A 22,058-nucleotide genomic window follows, 5' to 3' on the forward strand; every position below is an offset into this window, starting at 1 on the left:
CACACACACACACACACACACATACATAGAGCAGCTGTCTACACACACATTGATTAGTTTTATTGCTTGTTAGGAAAGTGGAGAGATTGTATTTCAGCTCTACTCGTTAAGAGTCAGCACTGATGTCACTCTGGCCGCTCTTTATGTTATGTAACATGCACACACACACACACACACACTGAGACACACTGAGAGAAAAGCTATAAAATTATAAAATGGGCTGGAACTGTGCCTCAGACCGTTGCTTTGGGTACTGGCAGCTTTCCTCTCATGTGTAAGTGTCCACATGTGACTGTAATATTTCGCAATAAGAAGCTAAACATAAACATACCGTATGTTATGTGTTTCTGCATGTGTGAGCAACACCAAAATAAGAAAACTTGTCTAATATATTAAACGTGTTTAATAAAATGTCAAAATAATAAATTGCTTGTTGATTAAATATTTTTTATGATTATAAGTCTGGAAATGACTAAAACATATACAGCCAAACACAGGTTGTGGTCACATATGTGAAGTAACTTGAAAAATTATATAGTGACATTGTGAAAACGCATAAAAAGAAACTTTGGAAACAATTTTATAGACACACCACAAGGATTTTGGGACCTGATTTCACATAATGATGTAGGCAGCAGTTCCAGAAAACTATATTTCAACTTTCACTTCAGTGCTACATGTGTTTACAGTTCTGCTACAGTTCATTGTATCAACATCTGCTCAGTTTCAAAACGCTGATGAGAGGTGTTATCAGGCTACATGGTTCATTAATAGGCCTGATTAGATTTACAGCCTATTTCAGAAGACATGTTATTACATTTTGACTAAATATTTAATTATTTTCAGGGCCTGAGAAGTTTGAATCACAAATCAAAACAACTTCTCACTGGAGACCTGAGCTAATAACAAAAAAAAATAGTTGCACACAATTTATAGCCTTATTTTCCCAGCAGATTTCCACTTCATGATTATTATATTTTGTGAAAAAGCTATAATTTGTATTACTCAGTCCAACCCATTTGCAGAGGAGAATAGCAGCTGTATAATCTCAGTAAATGGGACCTGGCGCTGTTGAAGAACAGCTGATCTAACAGCAACAAAGACGGCCTTCTCATTATGCACAAAGTTTGTGTTGTGAGGTAGAGCAGAGCAGTTTGTTTCCCAGACAGACTTAAGTCAGAGCATGCCCCCCTCCACACCACACACACACACACACACACACACACAAACACACACACACACACACACACCAAGAACAGAGACGTGCCACTAACTAAATGTCACATGACAGCCTCCAAAATAAAGCTCTTGCATAACCATGAGGGCCTGGAAGCAGAGAGTCTGTTTACAATGATCCAGTCTGAAGTTGGATGACTTTCTGTGGGCGTCTGTGTGTGCGTGTGATTTGTCTCCATTCCCCTTTAAACATCGCTTACATCTTATCCCCTCTTTCCCGATGTGCATCAGCTGAGTCCAGCATGGCTGTTGCACTTGGTTATCACAAAGCACACAAGCCACAACATGAGCATGAAAAGACACATTCAGTTTGGAGTCAAGGCAACCAACAAAAAACATGTGCTGACGGCCTGTTTTATTTGTGCAATGTTACTGGCTCTCTCTCTCTCTTCTGGTCAGTCTTGTGAGACTGTGCTGGTGTATTTCATACAAACTCTATCTACACGTGTGTACCTAAAATAAACATCTTCTCATTTACAGCCTGTGCACTCTCATGATGTACCAAAGGTGAGAGGTCACATACGCCCAGGAGTTATATATTTAAACCCACACACATGCCCAGTGCCACCACTGAGCACCGAGCCTCAAAATCAACAAAACACAGCACGTATTATACGAAATATTCTTTATTTCTCAGGGTATAAAACTTCTGTACAAACACATCTTTCTGTGACAGGCGTCCTCCATAAAACAGATGATTCAGTGTGAGCAGACTGCTGCAGTGTGCTCTGTGTTACAATGTTTTTACATGCAGGTAAAATGAAAACACAAGGGTTGTTTCATGCAGGCTGAGTGGGTTGGTTTTCCTAAGAGAAAGTTTTCAGTTGGTGTCCTATGTGAGTGAGCTCAGGTGTGCTTTAGGGGATGTCAACCTCAATAAAACAATTATATCTTCAGAATGAGCCTGTCTCTTCATTTTGTTTAAACTCAGTGAACTTTATAGGAAATTCTTGTGCAATCAACAACAACAAATTTGCTTCATCTGAGGTCATTCACAGAAAGAAATGGTTTTTATCCAGAATCAGACTGGTTTGGACGGCTGTTCTTCATTTTCCATGTACAATAACACTTAACACTTGTACATGAGTCACTTATTTAGTAGTATCATACGTACAAATAATTAGCTGTACAACCTTTCTTTGGGAAAGCGACTGTGTATGTTTCAAATCTCACGCAGTACGTCATGCTTTCATTGTCCAATGGCAAAAATCACATCCAGACTTTTTGCACCTGTCCCAAACATTTCTGTCCAACCTTCAACAAAACACAGACTTTGCAGCACAATAATCACATCATGTCTCTTCTCTGACTGTCTTGACATACTATAGTTCACTTTCAGAGACTCGTCTGTTCAACATTACAGAGCCATTCATACAGGACATACGCCGCTTCATACTCAAGAGTTTTTCTGCTACAGCTTTACTTGGTGTGGTGTGACCAGTTGGTTCGCTAACTTGCGACTACTTGTGTTACTGTTACACTATGTTTGTAACATAAAATTGTCACCTGAGTGGTCGCATAGCATAGATTAATTTATTTATCGCTTTCAAATCCTGATCAGAAACATGCAACATATTGTTACTTAGGGCCAAAATCACACACTGCATGCAAACAAAGCCACTGTGTTGAGAAATGTACTATGTTCTACGTAAATGTAAGTGACCTGACAGAGGAAATGCCAGCTATCATAAGGGTCTGCATGACCTTTAGCCTACTTAAATCCACCATCAGCCGAGACTGCACACAAACAGCAAGACAAGCAACTTATTATGTCTTTTCCCCAGCGAGAAACAATGCATTTTCTGAGTAAAACATCGACACAGTGAACCCATTCAGTCGCAGTTGTAACATCTTCAGCAGAAAACTACCAAACAGCTCCAGTAACACGCAGTCTTCAAATCCACAGTCAGAGTTTTTTTTTTTACACTCAGGCCTGAGCTGAACATGACCAAACATTTTGAGTTTTAAATTAAAGTTCTCAGATTTATCTTAGAGAGCGACACTGAACAACAGTGGACAGAGGACAACATACATGTATATTAGTATAAAACTTGAACTACATATTTTAAAGAACAGCAGGCTAGTTTGGGCTACACCAGGACAATTTTATGCCTAGTAGGAAGCAAATTTTGATGCTGATATCAAGCTGTAGTTGTGTTCAGTGTCTTGACACTTTGTAATGAAAAATAGAAATGCTCAAAATGTTAATTAACAAGGTGAAAATATTCCACAGAAGTCTAAAGGATTGTACAAATGACTGTGTAAGCTCCGGCAGATGTGAATTTAACTTCAGTTTGTTAGATTAAACTTTTAAACTTATTAACTTAACTTAAATGTCTTTAAAGATTCACATTTTCTTCACAGTACTGTCAAATTTAAAAGAAATGATTCCTCATTGAATTTTAAGGCACACCACAGCTCACTATATTTCACACCAGTAGACACAACTGACTTTGAACCACACACTAGAAAAATGTAATGCTAGCAAGCACGAAAGGAAAAGAATAGATCAGAAGAACTGTGTCACTTTTGCAAAAGGATTTTCACCCTATACCTAGTCCAGAATTTACTAAAACCCCTCCACAGCTGGGTTATTGTTAACTCTTTCAGAGAAACACACCTGATGTGAATTATTTAAAGCAGCAAAATATATTATTTGTCAAATGAAACGTTGTTTGATCGATACAGTGAACACTGTAAAAAGGTTCATCCTGAACTCTGACATTTTAACCTTGGGTTACTAGTCAGACAAATGTTTAACTTGGCCTTGACAGGTGTTTAGATCATAGTCTAGATTAGAGAGTAGTGAAAATCATTTTTTGTCTTTATATCGGATCAATAATGATCTTACACATGGCAGATCTGCTTTGAATCCATTACAGACTGCAAACTTAGTTGCGCCCTTTTTCCTCTCTGCTCAGTGACTCTAACACAAAGAGCCTTTCAGATGCACTGTAGAGAAATAGTTGTACATCACTGGGTTTTGTTCCTGTCTTAGTAGCTACAATGTACAAAGGAAGGTGTGGCAGTTAAGTGTTTGACAGCCACACAGTTTGTGTTGTAGTTTGCCTTTTTTATTTCTGCTTTACAACATACACGACTTAATCTATCGGAGAGAGAACATGCTGCAGAGGCAGAATGGTGGAAAGGATGAATGGTTACCATTGTGACAGAGCAGAAGGTCATATTTTAGGTAAAGGGAAAACATGCAGAGCAACAAACACAGTGAATCAAACTATAGCTCATAACTACAAAGAAAATATTTCACTGAATATGTACAGAATTCAAACTTCACAGTCTTAGATACACCATTGAAATGAAAAGCTAAGAGATAAACTCACTCAGCTGTTTGTTCTAAGTTCATTTTCTTGCTGCAAACCTACACAAACAACAGCTGAGTCCATTTTGTAAATTTAAACACATGTGAAGAGCACTTGGTTGATCTAATTCTGTTAAGTGCTCACACTTAAGCTTGTTGAAGCGTGAAGTGAAGTGGAAAGATAAATCAAACATGAATAAAGCAGTACACATATCTGAAACCAATATAGTATTTGCCTGCCTTGCAACTTGTGTCTTCAGATGTGAGTTAGTGGTTGACAGGATGAACATTTGAAATCCTCTTCTCTCTTCTACAGCAGCCACTTGGCTACTGAGCAGAGTTGTGGTTTGTGGAACAATATGATCATGATGAAGAAAGTAATGTCCTCTTCCCTGATTAAGGTCAATGCTAGTCTGCAGTCCATCACCACAGAACGGAGATTTTTGTTTAACCAAACCACATTAATACAGCGTACACTGTCCTTCAGCACTAATGTGGGATAGATGAGAATGATGAACAGCCACAGCTACCAATGGAAACCTGACTCCTACATACAGTGTTATGTCTTCTTGTGTAAAGATACAACTTATTTCTAAAGAATGATGTTTTGTTTGTATCACATGGATATTCAGACACCATTGCTTAATCATTCAGCATCATTGCGAGTACTGAAACACGTGGTAGGTATCAGTTTACAGTTAAAATCTTGGAGTCTAAAGTGAAAAAACTATGATTAAGGCAGAAATGGCTTGGTGAAAAAAGACATTAATTCTGTTACACATAAGATATAATATAATAATAAAATGATCCTAAAGTCTGAGCCTGACCAAACCTATTCACTGTCTGGCTTTATTCTGGGCCAAACAGTGGCAGGACGTGAAGAAAAACCACAATAAAAACCGAGCCAGACCTAATTCCATAAATAGTTCAGATTAGAGACTAAATAAAAGTCAGTCAGTCTGATCCAGGCTTCAGATTAAGTTTATAGGCTGCAATGATTAGCTGCTTAATAAAGTCTGTCTTTGTCTGACTAAGTTTCGACTTAGTCAGACAAATCCAGCACAGGTCAGCACAGCGCAATCATTCTGGGTCAGAAAATCAAAAGCGGCTTCTTGTTTTCATATTTAAATAAAGACACGGTTTGGTTTCTAATCATGAGACCAGACAGACATTAGAAACAAGTTAGAAATTAGAACTGAATTTAGATTCAGTTTGACTGAAGTCACTTACAGTAACATGTACAACCTGCAGAGACTCCAGAGTGCCCCTCCAGTCGACATAACAAGGCTACATGAATCTCTACCAGACTTAACACTCCAATGTTTGTCTTTAAGGTCCAGTGTGTCAGATTTAGGAGACTCTATTTTTAGAATACGGCAGAAATGAAGATATAATATGCATAATTATGTTTTCATTAGTGTACTGGTTCCCAACCCGGCGGTCTCAACCCCTACTAATGATGACCGACGCTTCACAGGCTTTCTTGACAGGGGCACAGTGAAGGCCTGCATTAGAAAAGTACTCTGTTGGGCAATGGGCATGCCTCAGGGAGAAGAAAACACTGAAAATTCTCCAATAAAAAGCATCTGTGATTGTTTAGAAAAAAACAAACAAACAGAGAATTGTATGAAAACTTCTTAAAATGTCAGGAAAACTCATCTATAATGCAACATTCACAGGAAATAATCTCAAAATTCATTCAACCTGTTCGTTTGACATAAACTTCCTGCTGTTATTATTATGTCTTCACTATGTGGGTTAATTGTACAGTTTATCAGTACTGTTATTGTTGCACTGAATATATTATGTACTAAGATATGGCACTCAGTCAGGGGTCATCAGTTTACTGAATGATAGAAAAGGGTTGAGAACCACTGCATTAGTGTATAATAATCTGAAAAATAAAAATAGTTTTGTCTTTGTTACCTCAGAATGAGACTATTATATCTACAGACGTCGTGGGTCCTCATCCACGGGGCCGCAATGTTGAACCGCCATGTTGAACCGCCATGTTTCTACAATAGCAAATGGCAACTGGACCATGAGAAGATGGCACTAAATCCTACACACAGGTCCTTTAAACACAGACGATCTGGACGAGTCTAATCATGAACAACACTGTCACATCCACAGTGACATTGAGAGGGTCTCCAGCTAGTCCCACAGAGGTTTTGTTTCATACCAGTTTTAACTCCAGAAGAGGCAGGCGTACTGCTTCCTGCAGAGGACTCATACTGGAGGCAGGTTAAGATTCAAACAGGTTAGAAAAAGGACATGGCAGAGCTGCTGTATTTTCACAGCAGGTTCTGCAAGAACCAGGCTCGGCTCAGTAGTAAATCTCATCCACGATAAGACTAAAAAACAAAAAGTTTTAGATCCATGTCAGTCTTACTTTGGTTCACAGTCCAGTCGAGGTCTTGTTCAACATCCGGCTCCATTGGAGGGAAACCAAACGAGTCCAGGCAGAACCCAAACCCAGCTGAATTCAGACCTGAATAACAGTCTTTGAGACCCGAAACATCTGATCACAGATCTGCTCTAGGCCACACAGCAGTACCTTTTCCACCATGACTTGGACAGACTCTTCATCTTGTCCGGTGTCTGCCTTTGCTTTTTTCGGCGTTTCTGTTTCCCTTTTGGGTGCTTATGGGAGCTGCAGTTCTGCAGGCTGGCCAGTATGGCCGTGTCAAACACTTCTTTCAAATTCTTTTGGGTCAGTGAAGAGCACTCCATGTAGGCTACAGCTCCAATCTCCATTGCACAGTCCCGAGCATCTGCTGGGACCACAGGTCGCTCCCGGTACTTAGCCAGGTCAATGAGAACCTGAAGGGACGAGGCAACATGCATGTTTAAATTTAGATCTATCTCAGGTCAATTTTAACGTATGGCTCCTGTGTTATAGGTTAATTCTAATGTATGTTTAATGTATGTTCGCATGCATCTATCTATCTATCTATCTATCTATCTATCTATCTATCTATCTATCTATCTATCTATCTATCTATCTATCTATCTATGTTAATACACTTCTGTATATCTATTTATTGTCATATTTAAAGAGCATCCTGCCATGGTTTTGTATCTTCATATTTTAGATGTTGATGCTCGTTTTTCCAGCTCATCAAGTCCTGCTGCATGTATGAAGTTTTCCTCTGTTTCTCAACACCTAAAGAACATTTGGGAGTGTTTTAATGCTCATCAACCTCAACCAACGCAGGTAACTCTGTAACGATTGTGAGGCATCTTTCATGTTGACTGTATGTCTTTGATGTCTTGTAACTCTAATGACAGTCAGTTTGTTGACATATACTGTAGATATGAATGTCTGTACAAACATTATAATTAGGCATATAGGGATTTGTGTATGCACACCTTGACATCTTCTCGGAGGTCGCACTGCGTCCCAACGAGGACGAGTGGAGCGAAGGGGGCGTGTCTCCGGATCTCTGGAACCCACTTCTCAGGAACGTTTTGGAAGGAGGCAGGACTGACGACGCTGAAGCACAGCAGGAACACATCTGCACTGGTGTAACACAGAGGCCGCAGCTTGTCAAACTCATCCTGGAGAGGGCAAGACAGAGAGAGAGAAAAAAGTATTGAACCAACCAAAACAAAGGTTTTACATCCTGCCAATCCTGTCTAGTTTAATGCAATTACTGGTTCAATGAGGATATGTCTAGTTTCTCCACTTGATCTCCCACTCTATCCTTCCTCTGCTTCTGTCCTCACATCTAAAAGCACACTCACACTGGGAAACAGCTACCTGACAATAGTAGTCAGTTACCTTTTGAGTGTTTGTGCTGATTAAATTCTGATTATATCGTATCTGTTTTTACCAAGCGGCAACCTCTGTGGCTTTAAAGTGAAGCCAATGCAGAAGTGCAGTTCCTCAAATGGCCACTTGAGGCTGGCTACAGAATGAGCGAATTTCCATAAGCACCTATTTTAAAATGCCCAACTTCAAAGCAGAAATAAACATGTTTACAACCAACATGGTGGCAGCCAGAGTCAGATTTCACGCTCTTCAGAAACCTATGAGTGACGTCACGCATACACCGTCCATTCTTTATACTCAGTGTTTTTTACATGTAACCTTGACTTGTTTCAAGGTAAACATTAGCTGTGTATGGCCGGTTAAAGTGGGCAGTTTTTCTTTAGTATTCATTTCAGACAAACAGCTGCTGCAAACAACAGACATCACTTCCTGTGTGCCAGAGGATTGTTCCTAGGAAAGACCTACCAGACAGTTTCCTGGAACTAAATTTAACTTAGTTATCCATTGTACATCACGTTCAGTCTGGGACTTAATCTGTGTGTTGATTATCTGTGAAATCTGCCCCTGGAGTTAAATGCACAGCATGTTGGTCAAACCGGATTGTCACACTTTATGTGAAAAATGCATTTGTAGCAACTTTTTAGACTTGTTGTGACAAAACACATAAAACACAACATTGTTTGTTAAACACTCCTGTTGTAGTCTTATGGTTGGGGAGAGAGTGAAATGGGGACATGCAACCACAGCATCCCGGTTTGATTCCAGCCAGGGAAGTTGTGTCATACCAGCCCTTTCTCCCTCCACGTTTCCTGTGTAGCTCTACACTGTCAATTATCAAATAAAGTTAAAAAAAAATAAAAATCTAAATGCCACAAAAAAACAAGAATTTGTGTTTCAGTACACTCCTTAGACGAGGAGTGACAAATGGCCCGCTGGCCAAGACTGGTCCGCCAAAGAGTTCAATTTCAAAGCCCACTGGACGCTTGCAAAGTGTGAAAATTACATTTTTTTCTATAATGAGCATCAATATAATACAAAACATATTTAAATATACCGTTGCCCATGAAGTTGGAATAAAATATTTTTACCTCTTCTCATAAAATGATTGTGACAATGTGATTTATTCTTGATAGATAAAGTCTCTATAAAACTCTATGAATCAATCTCTTCCAAACATATCACAGTGAAAATTCAACCACAATTAACCTGATGTGTATAAACAGGAATAAAAAGATGAATGTGCCTGAAAACAAAACGATTCCAACTTTATGGGCAACACTGTAAATTGAAAATTGTGTAAAATACTGTCCATTAACAACTTCAGTACATGAGACCTCTATCATAAAACAATATACGTGGACCCTATTGCTTCATCTCCTTTCTTAAAAGTTTCCACTTTAGTTGGTGTGGCGATGATACAGTAGCATTACCACACAGGAGTGGAAATGTTTGGAGAATTAAATTCATTTCCAGATCTTTACAAGTTGTTTGAATCATTAAGAAGTAAAATACTACACTGTTGAGTTCCAAAATATGTGACTAAAACAACGCAACTAAAACTGGTCCGATCAGCTTGGCATCTGATCCATGAACTAAAATGAGTTTGCCACCCCCTGCCTTAGACAATGAAGGAAGAAAGAAGATTGTTCTCTCTTCATCACTTCCCTGTCAGAGGCATTGTTTCAAACACAAATAAACCAACAACAGGAAATGCTGCAGCTCTCTCCCTCTGTGTGTGTGTGTGTGTGTGTGTGTGTGTGTGTGTGTGTTTGCATTGAGATCACTGACCTGCCCAGCTGTGTCACAGAGTTGTAGTTTGACTGGTTTCCCGTCCACTGATACCACCGCTACACACACACACACACACACACACACACACGAGACACACTCATACAGTTAATCATTTTCTTACACAATCTGATGACACGAGCTGGTTTAAAGTTAAAATACCATAAAGAAGAATTACTTCTGATACACAGACATTAATCTATTATATTTAATAAATAAACATTTGTTTGAGTCATAATCATTGTCTTGTCACAACTGGAAAGTGTTTAGTTGTAAAAGAGTCAAAGATGGACCAATTAATCAAAAGCTTACTGAAAACAGCTGGTTTTATAAATGAATAAATAAATGAAATATCCTAATTACAAACATGTTAGGCTGAAGCTCTGATGTATTTCTCTCCACCTCTGTGGTCAAACTGGTTCATAGCAGCTGTTTTTTAATTGATTACTTATCATCCATACTCCATCCTTTACCTGAGAAGTTGTCAAACGCGGTGGGGACATACTCAGTGGGGTACCCGTTGGTGGTGTAGCTGACCACCAGGCTGGTTTTCCCCACAGCTCCGTCCCCAACCAGCACACACTTGACGCGCCTCTCCGCTGCCCCGGCTCCCGCTGACCCTGCCCCTGCCCCGGACCGCCGCGTCCTGCTGGAGCCCCTGTCCCGGCTCCGGACCCTCCTCGGTGGTACAGGCGGAGCAGGGGACACCGGTGCCGGCTTGTAGCCCCCTCCATCGCCTCGCCGAGGCATCTGACACGGAGAGGAGGGTGACATGAGGCTGAGGGAGACCCGGGCAGGAGACTCAGTCCCGGTTTGGGCCAGTTTTCACATCGCCCATTCTTCCGTGATGTGCCGGGCCACAGAGCGGTTTGTCGGCGGACTCCTCTGCTGCTGTCGACGCGTCCTTTGAGTTTCCATGCTTCAATTACAAAAAGCTTTGAACTTTGTTTCTTCTCCTCAGCCACAAAACTGACCCAGCGTCCACGTTAACAGCCATGCTTCATTTCAATTAAAAGTCCGATTAAAAGACTAAAAGAGCGGGGATTCAATTAACGTTTAACCGCTTGTAACAGCCTGAGTCCGGACAACCGTCCAACGGACAGACGGACCCGACCCAAACTCCCCTACGGATGACATCACGACGTGTGTGTGTGTGTGTGTGTGTGTGTGTGTGTGTGTGTGTGTGTGTGTGAGAGAGAGAGAGACAACAGTACTACTAATAAAAGTTATAATAAGCTTTATTATCATTTAAGTTATTATAATAGACATTTAATTAAACAATGTTTTTCTTGTAACTTTTGTCAAGTTTAGTCTGTTTTACACAAGCTGCTGAAAAACACACAAAAACACATTTCTTTTACTTCTTCATAATATATATATATATAATATATAATATATATATATATATATATATATATAATATATATATATATAGATAATAAGAAATAGAAGAGAGAGAGAGGGAGAGAGAGAGACAGAGAGAGAGGTGGAACTAATTTGAGTTAATTTATATTGCTCTTTTTATTTTAAAAATGTACTTAATGTTTGTTATGCACTGTCTTGCATGTTAAAAAACCTACTTGGTTATAAACCTGATTCTGATTTACTCTATAACACTGCATCATATTTCATAAAATGATCAAATGTTTTGAATAAAAAGGTCTTAATCTGCCACGTGACAGCTAGATATAACTGTCAGATAAATGTAGTGGAGTAGAGAGTACAATATATCGCTGTGAGGTGCAGTATAAAGTTATAAAGTGTCATCAAATGGAAATATTTAATTAAAATACAAATTGGCTGATTTGACATGTGCGCCATCTAGTGGACAGAATGAAAAATACTTTTTTATTTAAAAAAAATAATAATAATAATAAAAGCGAGTTTCAGATAAGATATAAAATGCCAATGTTCCCCACAAATAATAAATATAGATGAGTCTTTATAATGTATGTGCCATAATACAGTGAGAGTTACGGAACTACACACAGGCTCCTCAGTGTTTCCTCACGGACGCTTTTCTGAGCTGCCCCCACGTGTGTCCTGTGTGTTGTTGTTGTCAGGTTGTTCACATGACAGGCTGATATATTTTATAACATGTCCGGCGATACAAACACGTCCTCGGCGGAGGTAGTTCTGGGTTTCCTGGAGGAGGCGGAGCCGTGGCGGCTTCAGTCCCCGCAGTTCCCCAGTAAAGTCGGGGGGAAACCGGCGTGGCTCAGCCAGAGAGGCCTGCCCTCACTGCCCGGGCTGGAGTGTGAGATATGCCGCCTGCCAATGGCCTTCCTGCTGCAGGTCAGTGTCCCGGAGACGTAAATAATAGTTCACTGTGTATGTGGGGACTGTTCATAAGATAAACTACGCAGAGACAGACTGATTACTGTGCTACATAGAGGATGAATAATGGAAAAGCTGCCAGAAAGCAGCTTGGGTGGAAGAAATATGTGGAAGAGTAAAAGTACCAAACAAATTAGGAAAACTATTTTCTTTGAGACTAATCTGAAAGCAGATAGGAGAAATAACATTATGATGCAGAGCACAAGTTCTGCTTTAAAATAACCCCAAACTCATAACTCACCTTTATGTCAGCCAAGTATTTAACCTCTAGCACATCTCAGCATTATTCGTTATATCTTTATATCTTCTTCTTCAGAGCTGCTCTGAATGATTGCTCTTCTCCATCTTTCTTTCAGGTGTACGCACCGATCTCTGGTCAGGACACAAGTTTCCACCGGACACTCTTTCTGTTCTGCTGCAAAACTCACGAGTGCTACACATGCAACGACAGCCGCTGTATGAAAGGTGACTGTTACTGTTGTGTTTGTCATGTTTGTTTGTACGGGGAAAAAAAGAAGTGACAGCTTGTGTAACACGCTCTCTTCAGTCTTTTCCTCTCTCCTCTGACAGTTTTACTCTCCTTTCAGTTTTCAGAAGTCAACTCCCGAGGAGGAATGAGTTTTACCCCTACAACCCTCCGCCAGGTTTGTGTATAAATCTTTGACACCCTCACCTTGAGTCGGGCTGAGAGATGTTGCTTCTCAACATGTCTACATGTTTAGAGATGTTTGATACAGCGAAGTTGGAAGGATGAAATTTACTAACTGTGAAACTTCATTTCTCAGAGGATGAACCCCCCAGCAACTCTGAACCGGACCAGGGTGTGTTGTCCATCTCTGGAGTTAAACTATGTTGGGTGTGCGGTTGCCCCGGCAACAAAACCTGCTCCCGCTGTCACACCGTAAGCTACTGTGGAAAACACCACCAGACCCTCCACTGGAAACACGCACACAAGAAGGAGTGTGGTAGCCAAGGTGTGTTTCCCCTCTAAACACAGAGCAGTCAGCACTTATTCCAGACTAAACCTGACACACGGAAGACTTCATGTCTTTTGTCTATATGTCTTTGTCTATTCTGTCTATATGTACAGAAGCGTCCACTGTCACAACCTATCCCTTCCTCTTTCCTGAGTCTGAGCTGGTCACCGAGCCTGAGGAGGAAGAAGAGGAGAAGGAGGACGTGGCAAAGGAGGCTGAAGAAGAAGAAGAAGAAGAAGGGGCTGAAGATTGTCCCTCCTTAGCAGACAGTAAGCTTTAAATGGTCACATGTATTAAACATAGAAGTCATAGCAGTATAATCAGCAAATCTTTCTGAAGAAAGTGTGTGAACGTTCTCAGTCATTCAGGTCACCTTTCTTCGAGAAGGGTTCAATCTGGGGCAGCTGGACTTGGTTGTAGATCCATGAAGACGTTTCACCTCTCATCAAAGAGGCTTCTTCAGTCCTGACTGACTGGTGGGGAGATCTGAGTATTTAGCCTAGGGAGGCTTGTAGACCCATCCATAGTTTCCACTTGTGACAGCTGTGGTCCAAGGCATTAAAGTCACCTGAGCTCCGGTGTGGACCATGATCATTGGAGTCACATGAGGCTAAGTATGGATTGCTGTTCAGTCTCCTAGGAGGGATGAAAGGACAGCATTGTCCATGTGGGATAAGAGGTGTCTGAGGCCTCCTCCTCTGTTGAGTGATGGTTTCTCTACTTTTACATAGATAGCCTTCTTCACTCCTCTTCTAAACCACCTGTCCTCCATACCAAAAATGTAAACTTCATTGTCATTTAAAGTGTCCTGCGTCCCTAAGTGTAAGAAAACTGCAGTCTAGTCCTGATAACTTTGTCTTCCTGTGTTGAGCCACGCATTTGTTGACATTACTGATGTACAGTTCGGTGCACTCCTGCATTGTGTTGTCCTTCCTGGATCTTGTGGCCACTTGGGGTATCCACAAACGTCTTCACAGATCTACAACAAGTCCAGCTGCCTCAGATTTAACCCTTCTCGTAATCTATGAAAGCCTTTATTGAGTGTTTGTCTTTACTGTTCAGCCCTGGCAGAGACAGACCTGGAGGAGATGGCTATGCATGAGACTGAAGACAACAAAATGTTTCAGCGGTTCAAAAAGAAGATCGCACCAGAACCACACCAGGTAGAAAAAAGCAAATAAAAAAAGACTTAAATGAACAGAATCACAGTCTGTGTTTGTGACGTCGTGTTCTGTTGTGTTCAGGTGCTGCGTTACAGTCGAGGAGGCTCTCCTTTGTGGGTTTCTTCCCAGCACATGCCTTCAGATCAGGATATCCCACCATGCACCTGTGGCGCCAAGAGGATTTTTGAGTTTCAGGTAGTCACTGGCTGTTACATTTTCAGTAATCTTAAAGATAACATATGGAGCCCAATACATGTAATAATCACGTGTGTGTGTCTTTAGGTGATGCCCCAGCTGTTAAACAGTCTGTGTGTGGACTCGACAGGAGCCAGTATTGACTGGGGGACACTGGCTATCTATACATGCTCTGCCAGCTGTTACCATGACGACCAGTACTGCCCAGAGTTCATTTGGAAACAGGACTTCGGCTCAGATCAGCAACACACACAGATTACACCTACATAATGTGTGTATGTGCGCTGTACAGAGTTTACGACACACTGATAAATGTTTGGAAACTGGTTTCTGGACTAAAGTAATCACACTCCCAGTCGGTGGACTGGTCACGTGCTGACGGAGGGATCAGACTCAAAGAAAATAAAGATACTCACTGTCTGATTTTGAGTAGCAGTTGTAAAAAGTATTAGTCGATGCAATGACCATGTGTTGTTATCAATGAGTTCATTTTATGTGTCCAGATAGGCAAACAGGAATTCAATGCATCAGTGCTACATACTGTTTGTACAGTAGACAGATTCATGGTAAAAGTTAGAACAGATCAGCTATGACCTTGTGCCTTATCATCACACAATAAAGTTTTTAACAAAGTTGTCTGAACGTGCATCAGATTTTCTGCAATATTCAGTAGGTCCAGACAGATAATGTACATAAAGCATTTAAAATAATTTGTTATAAAACATGTCTGAGATAATTCACAATTTAAAAAAAACAGCAATGCTGCCTGGTATTAATTAAATTCATCACAGATGAGGTATATACTACAGGACATATATGCCTATGTATGAGGGCATAAATGTGAGCCATTAAGAACCTTCTTTCTTCTTGTACAGGACATCTGTGTTGTTCGACTTGTTAAGGTGAACATCCAGGTATTTGTATGTTCCCACCATGTCGATGTCCATGGATGTTCACTGGTGTGGTCTGAGGTGTTTCCCCCCAGGTGTCAATCCCAGATTGAGCAAAGATGGATTTTCTTGCTTATAAATTCATCTTTTCATTTATAATAGAATATTTTTTTTCTGTCAGAAATGTTATAGTCTCATTTTAAATAAAGGCTGCACATCTAAACTATCATACAACTGTGTTTGGCCTTAAATCTATATACTGTGTAGGGAGACCTTGTGGTCTTTACACAAATTCAATAAAATACCAATATAATGGTCCAATAGGAACAGTGGCGGGTCTTTTTTTTTTTTAAACTTGTGCTTCACTTACTCAAAAGTATAAAAATTCCTTATGATCAAGGCAATATATGTTGTTTTTACAAGAATCTCATAATTTGTCTCACAAAACACAACAAAAGTGACTTTTCCAAATAAGTGAAAGAAGCAACTTTAACAAGAGTCTGTATGTACATATTTATTAGTGCACAATGGAGCACAATTTTCAGAAGAATTGCATTTAGATGTGACATGGCTTCCGGGTCTCCAGCCTAACTGCAGCTGAGCTCAGTCTATCAATTTAATACTAAATGTAATTAAGTATTAAACCATTTTGCTGCCCATATAGACGTCAGGTGAAAAGACACACAAATGGTAAAACTGACGGTCAAAGTTGCCAGTGATATAACAAGCCCACCAAGAAGTGCCCAAAATGTAAACTCGTTTTTTGGTGTGGCTAAGGAAAAAAAAGTGTGGACAACCGCCTTCACACAAAAACAATTCTTCAAAAGAAAATGTTTAAATATAGTTTAAAATAGCCAAAAATAGACAAGATGATTTAACATGAACATGGATTATCTGCCAACGTGACATCTCCTAGTGCTTGTGCAGGATGTGATTGTGAATTTAAAATTTAAGAGCATCAAACTTCAGTTACTGCTGAACAACTTCCATCAAAAATTTTACTTTAGAGGAAACCCCACTTCCAGCATTTCTGAAATTACAACTAAGCTGAACCACCAATTCAACTGAACTGAATGGATAAAAGCCTTTAAAAGCAGACTAAAGTCAAACAAAAAAACGAAACCTTACCAAATACTGTCAATAGGAATGTGGGGCTGACAGACTCGAATATGTCTTGATACAACTTTGGGACTGAGCAGACGACGATTAATAAAAATGCAATGTACAAAACTATTTAAAACTGTTTAAAATTAAAACAAAAAAGCAGTCTAAGTCAGACCACTCCTCTCTAATCAGCGTTTTTTTTTGTTTGTTTTTTTTACATTTCTTTACAGTCTTATGTACAGTCAGGGATGTGATCGGGACAACAGGAATAGCCAAAAATAACTGGGCAAAAACAGATAAAAAGGATCCAAAAAAACTGGAGATCTGAAAATACTGTTTAAAAAAAAAAAAAAAAAAAAAAAAAAAAAAAAAAAAAAAAAAAAATCAGAAACACTGGAGGAATAAAAAACAAAATAAAATAACTCACATCCCTGTATAACAGCCCTTACAGCAGTCCACTTGTAGAGGTCAACATATAGATGACTCTTCATGTGATTAGAAATGAAAAAATAAAAAGAGACGAGCAGGGGAAGAGAAGGAGACCTGGTTCTACGTCGTCTTGCGGAAGCCTTTTAGGATGGGGTAGATGTTTTCAAACGCTTCATAGATCTCTGCTCTCACCTTGGCACCTTTAAAAACAAACAACGCACATATCATTAATTACAATGACAGACCCTGACCCTGACCGGGGCTACAAGGGGGTGTATCTATTTATGTTGAACATGACCAGTGACCATCAACGGTCTGATGGTCAGATTGGTGATGTCAAGCTGCTAAAAGTTTTGCAAAAGTTTGCGAAAGTTGGAACCCAGCTCAACTTCGCTGCCACTGCGACACCCCTATGACTAACACCACTGCCGATGAACGGAAAAACCTGCGTTACGCCACTCCGCCAGATTCTGTCTGAATGCAGCTTTACACTGCCAAAGTTCATGACAGTTTGTGAGGAATATGATCAATTTTATAATCAATCCTAGGTTGGGTTGTGTGAAGAGACTGACCGCTATGTCAGCACAGTCGATAACCAAAAATAAACTTTTTTACAACTATAAAATGGCCCGATCAAAACTTTTTATGTGCTGTAACTCCAGACAGAGTAGCACAACACTGGTTATCAACTTCTTCTTTTATAAATTTGTGATTAGGGCACAGGATAACTTCTGGTCATAACTAATATCAGTAAGTGCAGCGTTGCAGAGAACATAGCTCACATACCTGTGAGCACAACTTTCCCAGAAACAAAGATGAGCAGGACGATTCTGGGTTTGATCATTCGATAAATCAGTCCTGGAAACAGCTCCGGTTCATAGCTGAAAAAAAACAAACCACCTTATTTTAATCACTACAAGTATGAGTTCAGTCATTAAAATCCTCTTAGTTATTTGCATATAGTCTGCAACCTATTTGAAACTTTAAACAATTACATGCGCTTTCAGAGGACACCCTGTTTGTATGAGAGACTTGTTTTCTATCCTTCCCTTCTGTGGCCACAAACATGAAATTCTCACAATATAGCATCATATGATGGTGGTTCACAAAGAGCACAACACTAATTACCTGCTAAACTGTTGATGTGTAAGGACTAATCCCTCCAGCCTGATGGGAAACTTTACGTCGCAGCTTCCAACCATGTTCTGAATCTTGAAGTCCAGGAACTTAGCAGGAAACCCGAGCTTCTGCACCACACGAGCGTATTTTCTGGCAGCTAACCTCGATTGCTCCTCACTAGACAGAAGATGAGTTGACGTGAGGCAGAGAAGAAATATGAGGAGAGGAAAAGTGATAGAAGACAATGAGGTATAGAAGATTTTATTGAAAGTTGAGGAAAGATTAGTATCCTTACTAGAGACAACACTAGTCTCAAAATCTGGCTTTTATTATGGACTTCAGTACAACAAAAGGTCAGTGAATATATTCAGACCTCTTGGCTCCAGTGCAGACCATCTTCCCAGAGCTGAAGATGAGGGCAGTAGTCCTGGGCTCTCGTATTCTCATGATGACTGCAGCAAAACGCTACAGGAAAATGAAGAGAATATTATTACAGCCAGCAGTGCTTCAGGTAATTGTGTGGGCTTCACTTGTTTAGCATAAATGTGTCAAGTATAGGGATGCACCGGAATGAAAATTTTCGGCCGAAACCGAAAAAAAATGTAATGGTTGACCGAATACCGAAACCGAATACGAAATGCGGTTGTTAAATTTTTCACTATTTTTTACTATTGCATAAATAGCCTAGAATAAATTTGTAGACATGTTTTTTTTTTTCAAAGAAAGTAAATGTTTATTTAATATCCTTCAAAAATTCCAGTAAAATTTCCAGTTAGTATAATTATTATTTCATTTATACTGTTAGAAAGCCCATGTTCTTTTAATCACTGTTAATTTGTTCTTGAAAGAAATACTATTTAGTTTTATTATATTTCCGGTGAATTTCCATTTTTCCCACGTTAATGAACGCATCATAGTCATTCCGACGGTCGTGGAACGCACCTCGCATGTGTGAGACGCAGGAATGTAGAGAGAAGTATATAGCTCCGCTAAAGAGCAGTGTATGATCACCGCGCACGTTGTTTCATTGCATCAATTGCGTCACGCCACTATTCGGCCACTTCACCGAAAGCCGAAATGCACTTTTGGGCCATTTTCCGCCGAAAATTTTCAGTGCATCCCTAGTCAAGTATATTTTCATATTTTGCTCATTCAAGAGGAAAACTTGGCATGGTGACAGCACTACAGGAGAAAACAGGGACTTAAAGCCATTCCTTGTAACGTTTAAAAAAGGTCCAGTGTTTCAGATTTAGTGGTATCTAGCAACAAAAATGCAGATTGCAATCATTTGTATACTTCTCACCTGACACCGATCAATGAGAACAATTTCACAACTACACATGCTAAATGGTTCGCAATCCACAGCCTCACACATGTATACAACTAGATGTACAAGCCGACCCAGATATAGATCCTGATGCATTTCCCCAAATTAATGCATGTCGAAATAAATCAGAACTTTCCATTAGGCCCACCGATAACAACTCCAAAAAGTCACACTGTTGAGCTGTTGAGCAACAAAGGGCTGATCAGTGTGTGGCAATCTCACCTTTGGGTTGTACTCTGCATTTCTGGCTCTCAGTGCGATGGTCTTCAAGTCCAGTTTACAGCCCAGATTTACAGTAGACACGATGTTTCTAATAGTGGGGAAAATAAGAAAAGCAAAGAGACATAAAGGAAAACGGTTCCATCAGTAATTCTGAATCAAGTTAAGTTGTGTGTAAATGAAGCCAATCGAGTAAATTTTGGTAGTAAAAAACAATAACTAAGTAGAGATGACACTAATCTCGTTATGAACACAATTTTGGTCCTTGCATCAATTTTTCTACAGGAATATCTCAAAACTGACTGAGGTGACATAACTTAAAGAGCAGAGTGTGTGATTATTTCCAAGAAAGACAGATAAGCAGGATAAACTCTTTCCATTGGATATGAAACATACTGTAGCTGTGGAACGATTCCAGAGCTCTCTGAGGCTGGTGTGGCTGGTGTGATAGGGGTCATGGGGGTCAGCGGGGTATTGTAGAGCGGGGTATTCCCCGGCAGTGCTGTGGTGGTCGAGCCTGTTACCGCCTGGGAATGGAAAAGCTGTGGGGTCTGCCCCGATGTTCCAGGAAGGCCTGGAAAACAAAGAGAGGCAAAGTTATTTTTTCATGATAACGATAAATATTCCAAGTTTATTTCCTCAGAATAAATGGGGAAGATAGATTAAAGAGTATAATCTCAAATCACAATACGGTTGTACCTGCGTTTGCCTGCTGTGCCTGTTGTTGCTGTTGCTGCTGCTGCTGTTGTCTCTGCTGCTCCTCCAGTATAGACAAACTGTTGGTGTTTTGGACGGGCTGTGGTGTCAGGCCTGAGCCATACGGCATCATGGGACTGAAGATTGGCATGCCTGGGGTCATGGCACCCTGTGCAAGGACACACCGCCAGAAAACATGAAGGAATTGGGACTCGAACAAATGATACTGATCAACACTGCTGCAATGTTTTTCACTCCATCTCACTTCTTTATATATAAATTAAATAAAAATCTAGGGCGGCTGTGGTTGGAGAGGTAGAGCAGGTCGTCCAGTAATCAGATGATTATGGTTCGATCCCATGTTAGCAAGATACTGAACCCCAAATCAGTGTGTGAACGGTAGTAGTGGAGTGGTTGGCACCTTGCATGGCAGCCAATGGCATCAGTGTGTGAACGAGTGGAGTAAAAAGGAGCTATGCAAGTACAGTATATTTATCATTTATCTAGCAGCTGATTTTGTAGGTAAAGAAAAAAAATCAGTTTCAAGCAAGTGAGAAGGCAAAATGATTTTCAAACATCAACCACTACGAACACTTGTTACCTGAGGCGAGGCCAGCCCCTGAAAGGCTGGTATACTGTTGTTTTGGTCCATCTTTTTTAGTTCACTGCCACCCAAGAGCAGGAGGAAACACAGGCTGGATAACTGTGTGCAGCAGGTGTCTCAAAGCGGTTTGTGTGAGGTCTGTGTTACAGTAAAAACAACAAAAACACCAACAACCACAGTGGACCACCACCACCTCCTCCTCCTCCTTCTTGTGTCTTCTCTGTGGCTGCTATGTCCTGAAACGAAAAGACAGATCCACGGTTTGTTCAGTCATTTCATCGGCTGTGGGGTTATTATTCATCACCGTGCATCATCAGAGTTGAATGAAGGACTTGCAAATGACATGAAGGCAAATCGAGGCAGCTGTGGCGCGAACAGGTTCACTGTCTGCTAACCACATTTAGCTCAAACGCTAACTAACGTTACTTTAACGCGTTCATTCATTGTGGCGCTGTGGTGATATTTGTCCCTTAAAAAGGTTTGCTGTGGAAAACACGGGTGACAACTTTATGAGCGTACGTGTGATTCTCCTGCAGGACGTCTTGAGCGCCTCCAAAATGAAACATATCAACACACGGGCTAGCTGAAGTTAGCCGCTGTGCTAATGCTAGCCAGCTAGCATTCAAACGCGTTGCGGCTGCAGTCAAAGCTGAGACTTTGTGCGCTGAAAGAAAAGTCGCAAACAACGCTGACATTTACCAGTGCACCACAGTAAACTGCCCGTGAACTCACACTCACACTCTCGCGGTTCAAATCAGCACACGGACAACATTAATTCAGCTCCAGGTGTCCGAGTCTCAGCCCCGGTCCGCTGCTTCGGCGCTCATAACGAGTGTGAGTGCCGTCGACTGGTGATGTGCTGATCGTGAACGAGCCGGTT

The 22,058-nt window shown here is 40.5% G+C and overlaps 3 protein-coding genes across 5 annotated transcripts; 1 reads left to right on the forward strand and 2 right to left on the reverse strand.

Moving 5' to 3' along the window:
- Positions 1 to 1,844: 1,844 nt before the first annotated feature.
- rhoua (ras homolog family member Ua) lies at positions 1,845 to 11,255 on the reverse strand. Its single transcript, XM_019253836.2, has 4 exons — positions 10,592 to 11,255; positions 10,119 to 10,177; positions 7,928 to 8,116; positions 1,845 to 7,378 (listed from the first exon to the last, which is right to left on the reverse strand). Exons 1-4 carry the CDS (start codon positions 10,890 to 10,892, stop codon positions 7,094 to 7,096), a joined length of 834 nt encoding a protein of 277 aa, XP_019109381.1. The 5' UTR covers positions 10,893 to 11,255; the 3' UTR covers positions 1,845 to 7,093.
- An 867-nt stretch (positions 11,256 to 12,122) lies between these two features.
- Positions 12,123 to 16,959, forward strand: pdcd2 (programmed cell death 2). The gene is made up of 8 exons (XM_010732338.3): positions 12,123 to 12,413; positions 12,812 to 12,920; positions 13,043 to 13,099; positions 13,241 to 13,429; positions 13,546 to 13,701; positions 14,495 to 14,595; positions 14,677 to 14,790; positions 14,878 to 16,959. Exons 1-8 carry the CDS (start codon positions 12,216 to 12,218, stop codon positions 15,058 to 15,060), a joined length of 1,107 nt encoding a protein of 368 aa, XP_010730640.2. The 5' UTR covers positions 12,123 to 12,215; the 3' UTR covers positions 15,061 to 16,959.
- A 251-nt stretch (positions 16,960 to 17,210) lies between these two features.
- tbp (TATA box binding protein) lies at positions 17,211 to 22,050 on the reverse strand. 3 transcript variants are annotated; one of them, XM_010732337.3, is made up of 9 exons: positions 21,917 to 22,050; positions 21,176 to 21,414; positions 20,578 to 20,743; positions 20,275 to 20,452; positions 19,882 to 19,969; positions 18,706 to 18,797; positions 18,342 to 18,509; positions 18,000 to 18,094; positions 17,211 to 17,413 (listed from the first exon to the last, which is right to left on the reverse strand). In XM_010732337.3, the coding sequence occupies exons 2-9, from the start codon at positions 21,224 to 21,226 to the stop codon at positions 17,334 to 17,336; spliced, it is 918 nt and encodes a 305-aa protein (XP_010730639.1). In that variant the 5' UTR covers positions 21,227 to 21,414; positions 21,917 to 22,050; the 3' UTR covers positions 17,211 to 17,333. The 3 variants fall into 3 exon arrangements, with proteins under 3 accessions (XP_010730639.1, XP_010730638.1, XP_027137494.1); XM_010732336.3 differs by having other exon boundaries at positions 21,911 to 22,037; XM_027281693.1 differs by lacking the exon at positions 21,917 to 22,050 and adding an exon at positions 21,698 to 21,878.
- Positions 22,051 to 22,058: the final 8 nt, after the last annotated feature.

Source organism: Larimichthys crocea, chromosome VIII (assembly GCF_000972845.2).
Source record: "Larimichthys crocea isolate SSNF chromosome VIII, L_crocea_2.0, whole genome shotgun sequence".
NCBI classification, from domain to species: Eukaryota; Metazoa; Chordata; class Actinopteri; family Sciaenidae; genus Larimichthys; species Larimichthys crocea.